General features: G+C 39.5%; 1 protein-coding gene across 4 annotated transcripts in view; it reads right to left on the reverse strand.

Moving 5' to 3' along the window:
- Positions 1-16,387, reverse strand: part of SSBP2 (single stranded DNA binding protein 2) — a 248,251-nt gene extending 231,864 nt beyond the window's left edge. The window contains exon 1 of one of the 4 annotated variants that reach the window (XM_010975060.3): positions 16,208-16,387. In XM_010975060.3, the coding sequence (XP_010973362.2) occupies positions 16,208-16,269 (62 nt within the window). In that variant the 5' untranslated portion in view covers positions 16,270-16,387. The remainder of the gene's footprint in view (positions 1-16,207) is intronic. The other 3 variants (XM_010975058.3, XM_010975061.3, XM_010975059.3) reach the window with 3 other exon arrangements.
- Positions 16,388-20,017: the final 3,630 nt, after the last annotated feature.

Below are 20,017 nucleotides of genomic sequence, written 5' to 3' on the forward strand. Positions count from 1 at the left end.
CAAAAGGATGACTTTTTCTGCTTAGAATTGAGAGTTAAGACCCTTTATTTTATTTAAAGCTACTTAAATAAACTGGTAGATGATATGGAAAAGTAACACTAACCTGTTCCTGCTTCTTTGCCTTTTACAGTTTTTTAAATATATGGATAAACAGGTCATTGTTTAATTTGTTGTATTACTTACATATTAACAATAAGAAAAAATGTGATAAAACAGACAACGTATCAAAAAATCTCTAAGTAATCTTTAATACTTTAAAGGGCTAGTAAACCTAAAGTAAGATATTTTTCATCTTGGTTTTCATTCACAGTTTGACAAAAATATCTCCCTCCCTCTACTTTACTCTAAATGACAGCAGGCTACTACAACACATACACAACTCTTATACATTTCAAAGTTTCTAGCCTTGCCAAGAACACAAGCAAAATAGAGACGTTTATCCATAACATAAATTCTCAGTACACGCCGTGCAGACAACTAACCAGCAAAGGAAATAGACTTAGAAAAAACTCATGAACTTATTAAGTAGACATATTTTTCTATATTTAGGAACTATTTATAAGGAAAACATTTAAAGATGGTATGCTACATTCTTAAGCCAGTACCATCATTGCCTCTCTAATCAACAACTGGTTATTTTACAACTGATATCAAGAGCACTGCCATTATTGGAAGATTTTTCAAATAAATGCTACTTTATTCAAGTTCTCAAGAGAAAAATCAAACTGACCTGCACATGCTCCTCATTGTTGATTTTAAATGAATATAAGTATGCTAAATTAATGATGAAATGATAGTACTTAAGAATTTTGCTTAGAACAGCAATGGTTGTAAACTTTAGTTAATTCATTTCATGTTGGACATTGCAATTATATTAAATATATTTTGACAAAACTTAATTTATTGTATCTATTATAACTACATAGAAAAACAATCTTAATCCTGTCAGTTACATTTCAAAGCTCTAATGAAAGTCATGAGACTTATGTAAAAAGGCAAATACGCTATTAATGATGTTATATAGAACTAATTCTAACTTACACCTTAAATTTTTTAATTCAGATGTACTTTTAAATAACTAAATAATAAGGAATCAGTATTTTACAAATGACAACAAATGTTTTGTAAACTCTACTGAGAAGGCAAAAATGTTACAAATTTTTATCATGAAATATATAAAAACAGAACATCAATAATAAACCATACTTTATATGATTTCTATTATGTCCATTAGTTTTCCTCTAAGCTCAAGCTTATTCTGTTACAAATAACAAAACGTATTTATCAATCCATCTGTGCTTTTTTACGTCTGGGTAAAATGAAATTGACATTTACTTTAATATCCCAGATGACTTGTTTCCTGTTTTCAAGATGGTAGAAAGTAACTCTGATCAAGGCATTTCCCTCTTGAACCCCAAGTAGTCTCAGGATGAATTCAGAATTCTTAGCCTGGCTTTCAGAAACTAGCAGTTGCTAGCAGAGATCTGTAGCTTCCTCCACCTTCCCAGAATCAGCAGCCCCCGCCCCCAGGCCCCGCAAACACACACACACAACTAAAGCACCACTTAACTTTCTGTTTCTACAAAGGATGAGAGTCTCTCTCATACTTATATTTCTGAACACAAACCACTCCCTATGTCCAAAGCCCTGTTTACCTCTCTGGCAGGGTGTATCCCACTCAGTGTGGTAGCCCCATCGTCTTGTACAGTGCCTGGTACAGAGCAGAACCTAGAATACGTGCTTCATGAGTGAATTAAGTAAATCATTTTAAACACTTTTTTTAAACTTTTGTTTTTGGAGGAGAGATTTACTGGGAAATGGAAAATCACAATCGTCCACAAATATTATCTTTTGTTGCCTCCCTCTTTATTTAAAAGGGTACTTTTTAGTCAACTGGCATTGATGTTTCTCTTATTAAGTAATAACAAAATTTTTACATGCATGTGTGGATACAGAAAAAATCAGGAATGTTATATGGTTATTTTTATTTTCTTCATTTTATTTATCTGTATTTTTAAATTTTTTACTTTGAATATTTATTACTTACATACAACCAAGTATTTTTAAAAGTACTGTTGTGCACTGTAAACAGGAGTTTTACTCAAATATTCTTGTTTGTCCCTTCTACCAGTTTTAAAAGTAGAAAGGAAATTTAGAGATACAATGTGCTAACCAGGAGAGATTTTTTAAAAATACCTTCCCATCAAACTTTTGCTTTAAGGCTAATAGCCTACTGATTAGTAGCCACAGCAGAAAGCTATTAAGTTTTTTTTTTTTTTTAACTATTCCACAGTCATTTCCCAGCCATCACTTGAAAATGTTCCCTTTATTCTAATCTCCTAAGATTTTAAAAAGCTTTTAAAACTCAGTTGACAAAGCTAGCAATGTAACCCCACCAAAGAATCTCATCTCATCCTAAAAATCATTTTAAAAAATTCAGTCACTTTCTAAGCTCGTCTAACTAAAGCTAAAACCCACTTTACCTACTGCCTTCTTTCCCTTCCATGTCCCCTAGAGAATTCTAGTATTGTCACCCTTCAGTAATAGAAAAAAAAGTGGTTCAAAGCAACTGACAAAACCTCTTTACAAGATAATAAAACCAAATAGTATTCCCCAACTAATACCCCCGGCCCCATACAAAACTACCCAAGTAGAAAATCTATATCCTCTTCCAGTTAGTCTTCTCTGTGCTTCCTTTCTCAAGTGGAGGCTGCCCACATTTGATGTCTCCACTTCTGTGCCTGTATCCAACTCCTCAACATGCTGAGTCTTAGTCTGGGTGTACTCCACTGAAGCTAGTCTCCGTAAGGTCACAGGTGATCTCTTATTCTAAACATCTACCCCCTGTCTAACGTCCTCATTCATTCTACTCTTTTTGGCATAGCAACTCAGCCCGTGTTCTCCAAAGTCCCCTCCTTGACTTCTGTGATGCCAATTCTTTACGAGTGTCCCCTCATATCCCTCTAGTGTTCCTTTTCAGTCTCAAACTTTTCAACCCATTCCTTAAATATTCCCCAAACTTCTATCTTTGATCTCTTCACACTTTCTCCCTGGACATTTCCATGAAATGACTTCACTCTCACAGCTTCAAATGATATACAAGCAAAGAAAAATGGGCAACATATATGGAGCAAAACAGGCCAAACTAATCTATGTTGTTAAAAGCCAGGTCGGGGGTGAGGGAGGGCACATGTGTGAACTTTCTGGAGTGCTGGTAATGTTCTTTTACTTGATGTGGGTGCCTGGTTACAGTGCTGTGTTCAGTTAGTGAAAATTCACCAAGCTATACACTTATGTATGCTTCTCTCCATGAATATCATACCTCAATAAAGTTATTTTCTAAAAAGAGAGACAGAATGAGCTAAACCTGAGTTCAGATTCCAGGTCTGACAGGTGAGACTGAGCTAAACTACTTATCCTACTAAAGCCTTAGTTTCTTCATCATTAAAATGGAGATGATAATACCTACTTCACAGCACTGTAAGAATGAAATACAACGTAAGTAAGATGCCTGGCACAATGCTTGAAACACTGGCACCTTTTACTTACAAATGTTACTTCTCTCTCCCCATCCTTTCTCAATTCTGTATCTCCAGCCTAGACATCTGCCCTCCACCCCCAAACCCACCCAGCTCAAAAACCACATATCCAATTTCCTTCCAAAGATCTCCATCTATAGGTCTTAAAAGCATCTCAAACTGAACTCATCAGCTTCCTCCTTACTTAACCTATCTGTTCTTTCTCCTGTAGTCCCTTGGAGTCTGACTAAAACTTCTATTCACAATTACAGCCATCTTAAAAACCTGACTTCTTCCACATTTAAGCTACCAAGTCCTATGTATTCTACATCCTAAGACAGCCACCGGACTGCCAGTAGTGTAGGAAAATGGTGCATTATTACAGCATCTTACTTATTACAATAGCTTCTTAACATATCTTCTCCCCCTTTACTCCGCCTGCCATATTACTTCGAAATGATTCTTCTAAAATGCACTTCAGACGACATCACTTTTCTGCTTAAAACTGCTTATCTCCCAGTTCAAGATCAGTTTTGTTCATGAAATAGTTCCTGTTTCACTTGCCAGACTTATCCCTGACAGCATATCCGGTCATACCAACTCTCTTGCAGTTCACCAAACATACCATATTCTTTAACACCTCTGTGTTTCTGTACATGTTTCTCTCTCTCCCTAAAATACTCTTTACTTGCTCCCGCCCAATGCAGTCAATGCTTATTTATCATTTAATAAACATCCTCTTAGAAATATGTTGAGTGTATTGTAACCTTGGGCTGGATTCAGGGCCCTTTTTCAGAATTCCCACGGCACCTTGTGCATACCCATCCCGGTGTCTGTCGCCCACACTAGTAAGCGCGGACCGTGAGCCTTTTCTGAGGCTCCTGGTGGGCAGAGACTACGTTACTCAGCTCTGACTGAAGAGGGCTCAACAGAGGCTGACACGTAGGAGACAGCGTTTCTTAAATGAATAAAGGAATAGGAGACAGCAGAAAATGGAAGGAGTATTATCTCCACCTCATAAAATGTATACAATTGTTTTATCATAAAATAGTTAAACAGGTCTTAAAAACTCATTTTAAGCAGTGTTTTGACAAAATCCAACTTTTTTTTTAAAGAGCTCTATTTTCTCAGACCATTCTATACAAAGAACTGAATAAAGACTTGTTTCAAATGTAAAAAGAATGGAAACTTGGACATTGTCCTGTGTACTCTCCACTGGCCCTGCCTTTCTGCCCTGCTGTGACCTGGGAGGCTGATCTCTACAGAGTATGTCATCTCAGCTCCTTTGCCCTGTGACTTCCAGTTGGGATCTACAGAAAGGAGACCTCAACTGATCAGAGGGCAGGAGAAGAAAGAAGATCCCCTCCCTGCAAGGCCTCCAGCTTCTGTTTACAGTAGGTCTGACCGTAGCTGTGGTCCTCATCATAAAACCACAGCTCCAGGAGGGCAGCCTTTCTGCAATGACCACAGTGTTTGCCAGATTCTGGTAACTGCTCTCTCCCTTTTCCCCTTCAGACCTAAGAAGGGTAAAGCTTCCCTTGTTCCTAATTCCTGGGTGTTCCTCCATCCCTAGCTGGTTTTGATCCTGCATACACTTTCATTAAACTTTCTTCAATTATCCTTTTAAGGGAGCCATCCTGCTGTGGATCTGACTAATACAAACACAGAAACATTTCACCAACTAGCAGCATTTTTGCCAATGATGGCTATATTATGGGTTCTCTTGTTAATGATATCCCCATCTCACAGAAAACCATCAACAGTCTCTAATGTTTTAGTAAAACTTGCCTATACACTAATCTTTCTGGCTCTAAATTTATAAGCCCAATTCATTTGCAAAATTGACCCAGTACCAATTTGAATTAAAAATGAATTAATAAGTCATTTCACAAGATGAACTCCTACCTGAAAACTATTCCCAGTATATACATACACATGTTTATGTGTGCAAATGTGTGTATTTTATGTAAATATAATGTATCTTATAGTAAGAAATCTCACTCAAGTTTTTTCATTACAGTATTTCTAAATGAAGGAGTAACAATATCATTCCCTCAGTTTAATTCGAGGTTAAAAAAATGCTTTAATAGCTTCCTGATAATAGCTATTGCTTAAATGCACTGATAAAGTGTAATCATCATATAATGTTAATCCAATTATACAATTATAAATGACAAATAGTACATGACGCTGTGAAGTAATGAAACAAAGGAATTGTTTCTATTTTTTCTAATAGTACTACAGAAATGACTATGTAATAGATTCAGTATGGTTGTACTACTCCTTTTGGACCACATGGAACTTTTCAGATGCACTAGTCCAAAACCAAACAAAAAAACCAACAGGCCATATGCTAGCTGGGAGAGATGGGTAGAGAAGACTCGTAATTAGAGAAAGGTTTTTTTCCTACATGTTACATACTCTTCTTCTATTTATTTCTGCTTCTAAAATTTACCAAATAAAGTAACTTACACCAGATTACTTTGCTTCTAGATACAGAAAGAAGAATGGAGAAACAGCTTGACCCGAAATTACAACCTGAGCTCTTAACTGGCATCTTCCTCTCCGACAAGCATTACATTAAAACTGTTACATCTCAGATACCAGCTAAAGAATTTGCAGCTATTGGTGGGGTGTTTTGGGTAGCCATAGTTCTCCCACCTTTTCACCAGCTGTAAAATGTTTTCCTTCACCTTTTTCCTTAAACTCTCTCTTCTCTAGTGCATCTCAACAACTAAAAATGGTAGACACATGTGAAGAGAATTACCCAAGCAGCAAGCAGTCCCCACCCACTCACCACCCTGGCAACTTCCACTATTTTTTTCCCACATTAAGCAGTGAAACACACTGAGGCAAAATGTTTAAAATGGGAAGTGGAGTCACAAACTTGGGTTTGAATATGGACTATGTAATTTACTATGTGGCCTTGGACGAGGTGTATTACCAGAGACTCAGTTCCCTGCTATGTAAAATGGGGCTTATATCCCTTTATGAAGTTGCTAGAGGGATTAAGCAAGAAAAAAAATTGTATAATTACACTTATACAAGGTATCTAGAATAGCCAAATTCATTGTGACAGAAAACAGAATGGCAGTTGCCAGGGCTTGGGGGGAGAGGGAGGGGAAATGGGCAGTTATTATTGAATGGATGTAGTGTTTCAGTTTGGGAAGATGAAAAAGCTCCAGAGCAAATCGTGGTGAAGGCTGTACAATCATGTGAATGTACTTAATGCCACTGAAATGTACAATTAAAAATGGTTAAAATGGTAAATTTTATGTTATATATAATTTACCACCATAAAAACAAAAACAAGAAAAGAATGTTCTATCAATAACCCGTATCAAAAGACTTTCTCCCCCTTATTGGAGAGAGGCACAAAAGGAAAAAATCACTATCCCAACACTCCAAATTGACTGGCAAAGGAATAGAGAAGAGTTCATCAACCAAAATTAGCCTAAATCTTGCAGATTAGAAATCCAAACTACTCCAAGTCCCAACCAACAAATTTATGTAATAAAAGTACATGGAGTTCAAACAAAAATCAAATTTTACTTATGATGTAGCATTTTCAGAGTTAAGTACATACAGGATTGTGTATAACACACTATAATGATATTTTTCACTTAGAGTATTGACATAAACTTTTAGCTATCATCTAATCCATGATCTCTGTTGAATCAAATCCATACCTAAGCCTTCTTAAAACATGTAAGAATCTCTCATTTTAAGAGAGGCAGCTGTAGGGGGGTTGCCTATAGCTCAGTGGTAGAGCACATGTTAAGCATGCACGACATCCTGGGTTCAATGCCCAGGACCTCCATTTTTTAAAAAATTTAAATTAAAAAAATAAATAAATAAAAGAGGCAGCTGTAGTATAATGAAAGAAATAGTGACCTCAGAACTAAAAAAAATATGACTAAGCTCTGCTCCATGTTATCTGTATTACCCTGGCTGGGTAAGTCAATTACCATGTATAAATCTCTATAGTCAATGAGAATTATCTCCTATCTTACAGAATTATTGAGAAATTTAAATAAAGCACATTGAAATACCTTAAAACTGTAGTGTATAATTCCATTTGTTATTAAATTTGCTGAAACGCAAATTAAGATTATTCTATCAAAAATTCATATTAAAATTATACACATATTTCATAGTAATAGAACTAGGTAATCTCCTGTAGTCCTGATAGCCACACTAAAGACTACTAAACACCTATATGATAGAAAACTCTTCTTTAGAAATTACATATTAACCCTGATATGAAATATTAGAAATGCTGGGGAGAAAATAAGCTAGATGTAGTGATATCCTGTCATGATATATTTATAACAGGTCCTTCATTCACTTATTCCACAAATATCTAATCAGAATTCTAAGCACTGTGCTAAGCAGTGGGAATACACTGGTGAATACAACACCATGGTTATTCAGGGAACTTCCAATCTAACTGGGAGATGAGACATTAAAGAAAAATCACACAAATAGTTCATAAATTTGTGACAGATGTGAAAAAGGAAAAGTAGAGGTTGTTATGATGCATAGGGTAAAGGGGTCCAATCCAATCTGGGAATTTTATGAGAAATAATTAGGTCAGTTGTACCAACCTTTGTCAACCCCAAAGGCTCTAAGTGTTCAATAAATCTTAGCTATTTCCATCATCAACATTACTGTAAGAGCCATTCCACTGTCCTCATTAGGAACAACCATATCCCTGGGGTTTGGAAGATAAGAGATAGGCAATCTTATTATTTAGGAAAACCCAGATACACTAGACCCACGACGCAACTCCTCAATAAAAACCAAAACCAGGCTCCAAGAAGCATAGCTTCTCATCCCAATTTTGACGCATATTTTACACATTCTTGAGCAATTATGCTGAGGCTGAGAGGTTACCACAATGGTAGTTTAAATCTGTCTAAAATACTCTAACCCTAAATCTTCTCATGACTGATATTCTTTCAGTATTACTCTGGTTTCTGCTCAAATGTCTTCCCTAACTACCCAATCTAATGTAGCCTCCCAGTCACTCCCCATATTACATCACCCTACTCTATTACTTTTCTAGTACTTATGACTATCTGAAATTGCCTACTACATTTACTTGTTTATTATAGGTTTCTCCTTCCAATTTGAAAGGAAGTTCCAACATTGTAAATCAACTATACTTCAATTAAAAAAAAAAAAAAAAGGAAGGAAGGAAGGGAGGAAGGAAGTTAGTTCCACGGAGGCAGGGACCTATTTTATTTTCTCCATATCCTCAAGATACATCTTTCTTGCCAAAGACCCCTGTCTTCTTTAGGTAGTCCAGGTACAAGGGAGAATGTTTCCAGCCCAGGGGATGACTGATTTAAGCCAATTATGGTAATCCCATTACCCCTGCCAGTAACTGGTTTAGGGGAGGGAATTTTACAGTTCTCTTCAATAAGGCATAAGAAGATATCTGCTAAGCTTCAAGAAAAGGTTTTCCCCCCTGATTAATGAGACAGGAAGGAAAAACCTTGCCCTTCTTCCTGCCTTCACACTTGGTTGTATGAGGAAGTGGCACTGCGAACCTGATGCAGGGATGCTGCATTCCTGACAGGGAAACCATGAGGATGGATCAGAGAAGGTGATCTCTTGATGTTCTTGATTCCCTGAATCAACTCTGACACTCCCTCTCCCAGACATCCTGTTATGTGAGATTTATTTTTAAACCCTGATCAATTAAGCCATTTTCTATCTCCTGTTCTGATACTTGCAGCCAAAAGCATGATAAACTCTTAAGCCTCTGTTTCTTCTGTAACATTAACAGAAAATAGTACCTACAGTCTAGCAGATTCTTGAGAGGATTAAATGAGACAATGCCAGTAAAATGCCAAACATAAACAAAATACTCAAATGACAGCATTGCTGTTATTGTTATTAAACATTATACTTCCTATGACAAAACTCCACAAGCTCTTTATGTGGTATTTCAGATTTTGTCATTTTACAGAAAACATTTTAATCCCGTTTAAATAGTTATTTTTAATAGAATAATTCATTTACCTAGCTCTCTCCCAACACTAAAGTAGCTTTTGTTTTTTTCCTCAGGTATGTAAATAAAATAAGAATCAAGGCAAATATCAGATCACTAAATAATCATATTAATTTCAGGCAAGAGACTGTTTTTGGCATCATCTCCTCCCTTAACTTACATAGACAGAGCCACATATAAATTTTCATCTACTATTCTTACCCTCCCAAATATTTCATCAGTATCTTAATATGGCTTGGGTTATACTAATTAAAAATTAAAATATTACCAATTAAAACTATTATTTCTTCTTTAAAAGAATTACAAAAATTCTTTTAAAAAGAAAATAAAATAAAGTGTTGCACTTCAGTTTCTACAATTTTTTGTGTGCTCCACTACTTATTTGATATGCCATGAAGCAAAATTAATACAGAAGATCAAAAATAAGAGATTGCCAGGTCACTGGTTCAAGCTCACTCCAGCTGAACTGTGATTTAAAATGCTATGATGGCTCATTACTGTTGGAAAGCTGTTTGGAGTCCTACATGAAATAGAATCATCAAAATTCTTAAAGTGAAATATGAGGGTAGTTTTGTCATTATTAAAGAAGTGACACCAACTGAAGTATCTCTTTTAAAGATGAATAAAGAACAAATATTAATTCCTTCACTGCAGTGGAAATTCCCAGGCTCTTCTAAGCCCAGATAAAGTTTTGGTTCTGTCAGTATTACAAAAACATTATTAGGTCCTCTTTTCAAAACTCTTTAATTATTAACCTACTCTGACAAAAGTTACCAGTTACCCATTATGACCAACCGTAAGTTTGAGCAACCCGTAGGGCTCCTAAGAGGTACCTGGAAAAACTCCATTCTTCCTTGGGTGGACCATTTTTCTGCCTGTTTTTCAACATCCTCACAAAGTGAATAAGATATATAGCTCAGGGACAAACAGCCTCTACTATTTCTCTTACACTACTGAAGTAAGTAGGATATAAATCTTGGTGGACCACCCTTCATATCTCTTTATAGTATACATGGGGTTTTGGTATAGCAGTCAAATAACTCTTACAGCCCTAGTCATGTTAAGTTATACACATATGTTAACAAAACCTTGTATTAAGAGATGTTGCAAATAAAAAAATATATAAAATCTGATAAGCAAAGTTTAAAATCTAAATATAACCACTTATTTTTTATTCCAAACTATTTTCAGATTTTAACAAATATATCTTATTCTATTGCTCCAATGCTATTTTAAGGCCTTCCTTTGAGAAACAAGTTATTAATAAAATGAATATTTTAGTATGTTACAGAGACTCACGTTACTAACCAATGTCGCTAGTATGCAAATATTTTGTATCATTTCCATACCAATGTCAAAGCAACAATGTACACACAACAGTAGAGTATATTTCCAAGTATTCCAAAATAAAATCATAATTATCTTCAATACATATTTTCAATTATACATTCCATGTCTTTTAAATCCAGCCCATTAATCCTCAATCCTACGTCCCAACATTAACGTTAACAGTTGTGATCTCTATGGAAGAAGGAAGATTCTAAATTCAAAATGTTTTTTCCCACAAATTTACTTCTAACTCTAAACTACTGGTGTGAAGTAGTAATAAACAACAACCCAAATATTGCAACCTTTGCCCACGGTGTATGTTTCAATTTTAGAACAAAGTAATTCTACTTTCAAGTAGTAATTGAAGATGTTGGACACACTTAGTCCACTACTGCAAAGCAACTAAAATTTAATGTTCTTCATCCTGAATTGGTTTTATATAGTAAACTAGCCCTAAATCATGGGAATAAAGCTTTCATTGTTTTTCCTTCACAGCCCTGAAAGATACATTTCAATATTAATACTATTTCTAAGAGTCAAAATAAATCTTTAGATAAACAATACTAAAATTTAACTCTCAACGTCTTACATATTTTTTCTTTTTGTTCCTTCCAAAAAAAAAAAAATCAGTTTTTGGATACTTCTCCTAAAATAATGAAAAAGGGATCAATCAAAAGAAAAACTCTCACAGCTAAGATGACTTTTAGATAGAAGTATTTTGGAGGAAACATCCTGGGAATTGAGGAGAGTCAATTTAATTAATACCTTATAGAAAATATCATTCCCATAAAGGTATTCCTTCATTAGTTTCAGAAATCTTGAATTGTGTTCACTGCATTAACTGCTTGTCAATCAAGTTTCTGAAGAGAGTTGTATTACTTCACTTGTCCTACCTTTATTTCCTTCAGAAAGGAAGGAAGAAGGAAAGTTTATCATTTTTGAGGGGTGTGATAGTAATTTTTTTAAAAAGCGAGAAATAAGGTGATGCTAGTAGATACCAATCCCTACAAACTCTTTTACATGGAGTACTTAAATGATTGTTAGATTTTAACCACTTAAAAACAAATACATGGTGTTTTTAAAAATTAAAAACCAAAGTTACTTTTCAGAGCCCCAGGTTAGATGCACAGTTAGGTATCTGTGGTTTCTGAGTTTACTTAATGTCACAGTTTACTCTGCATATCTTATGTTCAGTGTTGCTTTACAGCAGATTCACCTTTCTGTGCTATTATGTAATTTTAAAGATGAAATTAATTTAATCAAAAGGTAGCAACACGACTCATCAATTTGCAGGTGCCAGTTATTCTTTCTGTGGCACTGTGGCATACAGAGTAGCTTCAAGTTTGGCAACATTTCATATAGAAATTGTTCACAACTACACTAATTTTAAAACTTAAGTGATCAAACAAAATTTCTGGAATAAAAAATCTCAAGAAACAAGGATTCTTCATTATTTGAGACTTCCAACTTTCACTCCTAAAGTTTCTATGTCTTCCCCACACACGTATCTGCAGCCTGTCAAAATGGAGGGTATGAGCACAGGGTGCAACAATAGTTAAGACTGCATATCTGAGCAAATCTTTAATAAGTCTGATTATGTTATACTGTTCCCTAAATCTGTAGCATTCTACCCAAAATCAGGAAGGCAATCTAGGATACAGAAAAATGTATCTTTCAGCTTCAACTACAGGTTTTAAGTAGAGAAATCTTTATTAGAAATCCAGTTGGCAGTATATCCCCTGGGCAAGTTACTTAACTAGTTCGAGCTTTCTTTTTCCTTTAATGGAGGAAAAAAATCACTGTCTTGCAGAATTGTTGGGAGAATCAGAGAAAATATAAATAAAGCACTGAACACAGTGACTGGCACACAGAATGACAAATAAGGCTTTTTGGCTTATTGTTATGTTGTTATTAGCTATTTTTGAAATACACCTAGGGTAGAGAATATGGAACTCAAACTTTCAAAGTCCTTACTTCGGGAAGTCATTGAAAAAAATTATTTTCACATTGAAAAAATGTCCTTGAGTCTAACATCTACATTTATTCAACAGTATTTATTTGGTGCTTTTGACATCTGAAGGCACTATTCTTAATGTCAAGGGATACCTTGGAGCAGAAATTAAAAGTATTATCCCTTGCCCTCAAGAAACTTACATTTTAGAGAAAACTAAACATTAAACAAACAATTCCATAGTTACTTAATTGCAACTGGGATCAGTGTTATAAAGAAAGCCTGCTAAAGGGGGAAATGACCTAACAGGATCAGCATTTAAATTTCTACACAAACATCCCTCCTCCCTCCAAGGGTTTTCAATCACTCTATAATTAAACCTAATCCAAATCTTTGTATAGACTTGATCTGTCTTTTAAAACAACAAAATCAGTAATTAACTTAACTCCAGCCATTTTTATGTTCAGAACTGTAGAGTGAAAAATAGAGAAACTGTAAAAGCTACAAGTTAATTTCAAGTATTCCATATAGTGACTTCTTAACGAAAAGGAAAGCAAAGATATAGGTAAGGGTCTGTCTGCTATACACTATGAACTCATTAGAAAACATATTTCTTGATAGATTATAAAACTAATATTTTTATTTTATGTGCATGCCATTATTTTTAATGATTCATTTTTCAGAATGTTTTTATTAAAGTTAAATATTTATATATTTACTACTGTGACTTAAGGCCAGTACAAATCTAATTTTCTTACTAAAAGAGCATTCTTCTTCACTCAGGTACCTTTTAAAATCTGCCACCTTAAAAAAAGATCTTTTTTTAAATCTGGTGACATCCATGTTAAAGACAACTTCAACATTTCTATCTTCAGAAGTTAGTAGACTGTTGTAGAATGGTAACATTTAAATCCCAAGTATGCATAAAGGGAAAAAATGAGCGATCAGATCAACTCTCCCACCAAAATGAAACTAAGTTTATTCCATAAAATAGAATCTACCTCAGTGTTTGTCTTAGATTCAAACAACATTCACCTAGAAATTAATGCAACAACAATTAGCCCAGAACAGGCATTGTCGCCTCTTCACCTATATTTAGTTCATAAGGCAAGCCAGTCCAGGATTCCTGCTGCCAGTTATAATGAATGGAAGAAATATATTTAAATCAAATAGCACCATCTAGCAGAATCCTCACTACTTTGCTCATAAGAGTAGCTGTATTCAGTTTGGTAGATCTGACAGCAAAAGTGGCAATTATTTGTTTTCATGACAGAATCATAGAATTAAAGCTAAGAAGGACTACAGACACACCAGCTTCAACTTCCTCATTATTGTATCAGATACTAAAAAAAAAAAAAAAGAATTACAAAGTTATCAGAATATAAATTCAGCCATTCCTGGAAGTCCAAGTAAAATCCATAATTACTTTGATTCTCAAAGTCAGCCACCCCCAAAATAAGTAAGATTACGTCTCAATATACATTTCAATTCCTCCACTCCTCAAAAATATGAAATCCAAATACCCTGTAATCATTAAAACATCTCCCCTAAATGTCTTCACTTTCTCACATATATTACAACCAAATGATTAATGCACACAAATTAGGCTATTTCAAAACTCCAATTCCAGTAACTGCTGTTTCTTAACCGGGTTATCAAGCTAAGTCTTTTATATACTCCTTGTCACAACAACAAGATCCTGAATATAGCTCCTCAGAAAATACCTTTGGAGAAAAAAAAAAATCTCCGTTAATTTTCTTGTTTTGTTTTGTTTTGCTACATCAAGGCCTGCCACCCCTAAACCCTATGGGAATTGTGTGCGTTGCTGCCAACACGAAGATTAGGAAATGTTCCATCCCTAGGGCACAAGAAAGTTTCAGGAGAAGACTACTAACCGCCTAAAGCAAGGAGAGAAACTCGGTAGTCTGCACATTCGGTTTTTATTTACGCAGCTATTTCCGAGCGCAAGGTAACCAAAGTAGCTTTTGAGAGATGCTCTCAGACTTTTCCCCAATGTGAACCCCTCGGAAAGACAGCGCGTCCAGTGACAGGGATACGCCTCACCCTGAGAGTGGAGGCGGTTGCTGGGGATCATTGTTAGATCCGCAGCACAGAAAAAGGGGGTTCTTCCTCAGTAGTCACAGTCACTATTCGCTCTCATTTTTAGTAACAACCAAATCACCGTTACAAGTACATAAGAATAGCAGCAAACAGCCCTGCGTCGCAGCGTGCCGTGACGGTGGCATCCCGGGCCCGGAGGGGCTCTTTTCTCGCCAGCCTCCTCTGGGCTTCCACCGAAGTTAACACCTGTATCTCCTCCCCACCCCGACCAAACAACTGCTCCCCACCTCCACACTTCTCCTCTTCCCCAAGTCCCCGTTCGGACCACTGCCCCCTCCCCTCTGCAGACAGCCCTCCTGGTGTCGGTCGCCGCGGCTCCCACGTCTACCCCTCCGCAAGCCCCGAGACCCCCGCCCCGCCCCGCCCGCCGCCGGGGCCGCCGAGGCCCCGCGACGTTTTGGAGGCTGCAAGTCTCCAAAAAAAGTTATCCAGCCGCCGCGGAGCTGGGTCGCCTGCAAGCGGCAGAAAAGCCAGCCTGCCCTAGCAGATCCCGCTCCTCGCCAGCATACTTTTCCTCCCCGGGAACTCGGTCCTTCTCAGACTCCCAAACTTCAGCGGCGCCCCTGCGCCCCCAAACGCTGCTTCGCGAGGTGCCGGAGGCTGCAAACGCCGCGTCCCTCCGCCGGCCGGGAAAAGCCCGGACGCCCACCCGGCCCACGCCCTCCGCGCCCCGCGCGCGTCTCCGCGCCCCGCGGGGCCCCGCTCTGCCGCTCCGCGCCCGGCTTCCGCCCGCCGCGCGCCCGGCACCGCCGCCCTCGCCTCGGCGCACCCGGCCCCGAGCCCCGGCGCCCGAGCCCCCGCCGCCCGCCCCGACCCCAGCCCGCCCCGCCAAACACCCACATTCCCTCTGCCTACCCTCCTCCACGCAGCTGCCCGCTTTCGTCCCCCGCGACCCCCGGCGGCTCTCCGGTCCCCGCAGCCCCGGACCCCAGCTCTAAAGTTACTTTGTGAGGAGATGAACCCGCGGGTTATTTCCCTCAATCACCCAAACAAGTTTCCATCCTCACCACCAGCACCGCCGCCGCCCCCCGATACACTCACTCCCCCACGCCGGCAGCCCCCCACGGCTGCCCGCCCCATGCAAGCACCTACTGGGAAACAGCCGCTCCCAGCACCGCATGCCCCCACCTCGCGGACCCCTCCTCCTGCCAGCCCACCCCTGGCTCTCCCCGGGCGGAGTGTCTGGGTGTCTCCGAGAGAGTGTGCGAGTGCGTGCGTGTGTGTGCGCGCGTGTGAAGGCGGAGGTGGGTGAGAAGCGGAGACACTTACTTCTCCCGGGCCTGGCTGTCGGACGGGACGGCGCTGCTGTTACTCTTGCCTTTGCCGTACATGCTTGTGCCGAGAGCAGCTCCCACTGTCACGCACCTGTCAACCCATCACAGCCTCCCCGGGAACAGCCCCGTCCCCATGGCGACCCACGCAGCCACCCCCACTATTGGCCGCCCCACGCCAAAGCTCCGCCCCCTTCGCCCGGGCAACCCACGAGACTGACAGGCCTCCCCCTCCCTCCGGCCTGCCGAAGCGCGCGGCGGCGGCGGCGGCTACAGCCTAAGCGGCAGTCTCCTCCCTCCTTCCCTCCCTCCCGGGTTCCCTCCCTCCTTCCCTCCTCGCTCTCCTCCCTCCACCCGCTCTCCTTCCCCCCTCCCCCCTCCGAACCCCGGCGCAAGGGGGGAATTAGAAACTGCTCTAGAAGGATTTTAAACAACTGGCTGTTCTCTCCGTCGCCGCCCCTCCCCCCGCGCCGCCCGCGCTCGGCTCCTCACTGGAGAGAAGGAGCCGGGAGGAGGGGAAAGTGCGGCCTGGAGTCTCTGGCAGGAGCCGGCGGAGCTGGAGCCGTGGCGGCCCCAGACTTTGGGGCGCCCGCCGAGTACACAGACAGACCTAAGGCCCCAGCCGCCCTGGGGACCCCCCCCCCCCAGTCTTGTCTGCCGCTCCTCTCCTGTCTGTGACCCCCACGCCGGTACCCAGGATTGATCTCTGCGGCCCTCGGCCCTACTCCCTGTAGTGTCGCCCCCGCCCTGCTCCCAGAGGGCCGGCTGGCGAGGGACACGCACGCTTTTCCCTCGACCTTCTGGCTGAGCGACTGGGAGCGACTCGCTTTCCCTCCCGCGGAGGGACTACGCCTCTGGCCCTTGGCGCCGTTGGGGTGGCGTCGCCTGGCCCCCGGGGCCGCGCCCTGCATCCCAGGAGAGCATTCTGCCTCGGGCCTGCCTCCTCGTTTTAGAGATGGTGTCCCTCCCAAAGATGACCTGGTGACTCCTGGGGCCTCAGTGGCCCCCTACCTTGTCCCCTCTAAGACCGGAATCGCGCAGCGTTGACCACGCACCGGCTTCCCTGCGAGGTCTGCTGTACAAAAGGGCCTCAGGTATCCCCACCTGGCCTGCTTCTCCAGCCTTGGCCGTTGGTGCCTACTCATCCTGACCTTTGGAATGCAAAGGGCCTTTAATAGGCCTTTAAAGACATCCCAGTCCTTGTCCATCAGAATATGCCTCAGCTGCGCTCCAAGGTGTGCAAAGCTGTGCCAGAGCTGAAAGTCTGCCTGAGAGTATTCCTGGATCCAATCCCCTAATCCCATTTCAGTAAATGAGCATAAGTTTCTAAAATACACACAACCTAGTTCCCAGTACAACTCCATCCTTTACTTTGTGGAGATTCTTGGATGTAAAATAAGACAGTGCAAATTGGGGTTAAAAAGAAGAGATGGGCATCAAATAGGGAGTGACGGAAAGAGGGGTGCAGGTGAGGGGTCGGATGGGGAAAACATCAGGAAAGGATGAACGAACAGGGATCAGCTGTGGGAGGGGAGACCAAATAGGATTCAAATGGGGAAAGATACCTTTCTATTCCTCACATACAGCTTTAAGCTTTTAGTAGTAGGATCATAAAAATGTATATGGGGATACAGAGATGGAATGGAAAGAAATGGCTTATATGGGCATTGACAGCAAGTGATAGGAATAAAACATCAACAGAAGGTTAAGGAAGGGCGCTTAGTAAAAATGGGAGAGAGAATCAGAAAAGATGCTGGTAACCAAACATAAATCAAAACCTGGGGGAAAAGAGGAAGGACCTGCTATGCTGGTGTTAAGGAAAATGAAAAAAAAATTGGAAAAGGTCAAGTGCAAAAAGATAAGTAAGAAGAATAAACAAGCAGGATTAAATGAAGTAGCCATAGAATGTGACAGCAAAAGAAGATGACAAAAACAGTAGAGGATTGACATACAAAAAAAAATATAAGAAAAGTAAGTGTGCTTTTATTAAAAGTAAAAAAATTCAGCTGATAGAAGTGAAGATAAAGAAAGTGAAAAAAGTCACATTGGCTAAAGTTGATTGATTTATAAGAGAAGTAACTTGCCATTTCTTACTCAAAATTCTCTTCTCTGTTTATAATGACCTGCAGTGATTTGGTGGTGGGGACGTGGCATTCATGGGCTCTGAGGAACTGGAAGGAGTAATAACCTCTCTTGATGAAGTTTTGTTCAAAATGCTCAAGTGTATGTAAGGCTGCCACTGTTTACAGACTCTACCTTCAACATTAGCATTATGTAATTTGTTGTTCAATTATCTACTTCCATTGGCTTTAACTCAGACAATTATTAGCATCTCAAGGCTCGGTCACCCATAGAGCATTCCCTATAAGGTGCTGCTTAGAGAATGCTGTCAAGGAGGGAGCTCTGGCAGCTGCCGCCCACACCTGAAATAAGGTAAGGTTTCCATTTAAAACCAAGAGTGGGCTTTGTACTATTATCTAACAACAACAACAAAAAAGATATCTTTGCACTGGAGTTGGGATTCTCCCTGATTCTCAGTCATGATACATTAGAATTGCCTTAAGAGAATTTTTAATTTTTTTTGTTTGGGTTTGTTTGTTTGTTTTTCAATACAAGTTCTGGAAACGCCACCCCAGACTAAGTCAGAAACCTGGGGAATTGACCCAGGCATCTCGTCAGTATTGTTTGTAAGCCCCAAGTGATTCTTGTAAGTAATCAGGGCTATTTAACTGTGCTCTTCAGTACCCATTTAAAGACAGCCAATGGGCACCATCTCTCAGAACAGTACTTGTGGCTATACAAAGCAGATGACCCTCCTCACGTAAGGCATTAAGACATCTTTGCAGTAGACTTTACTTTCTACCCACTGAGCCAACAGATTTGTTAATAGGATGAAAATGTATGATCACATGTGTTCTTACAGTACAAGACCACAAATAGCAATAGTTTAATTTACTGTTTCCTAAAGAGAAAGGAAAATGAAGAAAGAAAACAAGAAAGACTATTTGCTATTGCTGTAATTTATTCATTGATTGGTCTTTTCCCAGCTTTGTTACACAGAAGAGTCTTCTGAATAATGGCATATTTTCTGATATTTAAAAAATAAATAAATTATAAATCTGCACAGCAGGGTATGGAATTCAAAACAATTTGGTCTTAGTGTCTGGAAATAATAATATGCTAAAAGATCTTAGTTCAGAACTTGCCAAGTTAATGTCAGAGTTACCTTTATAAGAATGTTATCATCCAACAAATATACAAAGTGAAAACATGACTATTCCTACACATGGTAACCTTACAGCCTAAGTAATCAAATCAATTATCATTAAACTATCTCAGCAGCTACCTGAACCATCATCTCTGTTTTATTTTCCTCTTAACGTTTACACATGTAAATAAAATGCTTCTTTGCCCTTGTTCAAATTATTTTGAGTACAAAGAGTGTTCTTTGCATCAGCAACTGTATCTCATGGGGCCAATATTGTAATTAATGAGATTTGAAACACATATTCAGAGCCAAATTTGAGATCCCAGACACAGAACTGAAGATCCATTGTTCTGTTTTTCATTTTTAAACAGGGGGAATAGATAGGAGATTTAAAGCTTCCTAGTATAAAGAATCACACTGTATTTTTTAGAAGTTTGGAAGTTTTTTTTAACCTCATATATGAGGCTGATTAATTCTGAGGGGTTAGGTTTTGGGTAGGGGAATGCTGACCAGCTGAGGCACCAGATTGGAGCATTTGCATTTGAATTTGATTTTTTAAAAACTTTATTCTGTCAGATATAAAATACTACAATTATTCAA

This window comes from Camelus dromedarius, chromosome 3 (assembly GCF_036321535.1).
Source record: "Camelus dromedarius isolate mCamDro1 chromosome 3, mCamDro1.pat, whole genome shotgun sequence".
NCBI lineage: Eukaryota > Metazoa > Chordata > Mammalia > Artiodactyla > Camelidae > Camelus > Camelus dromedarius.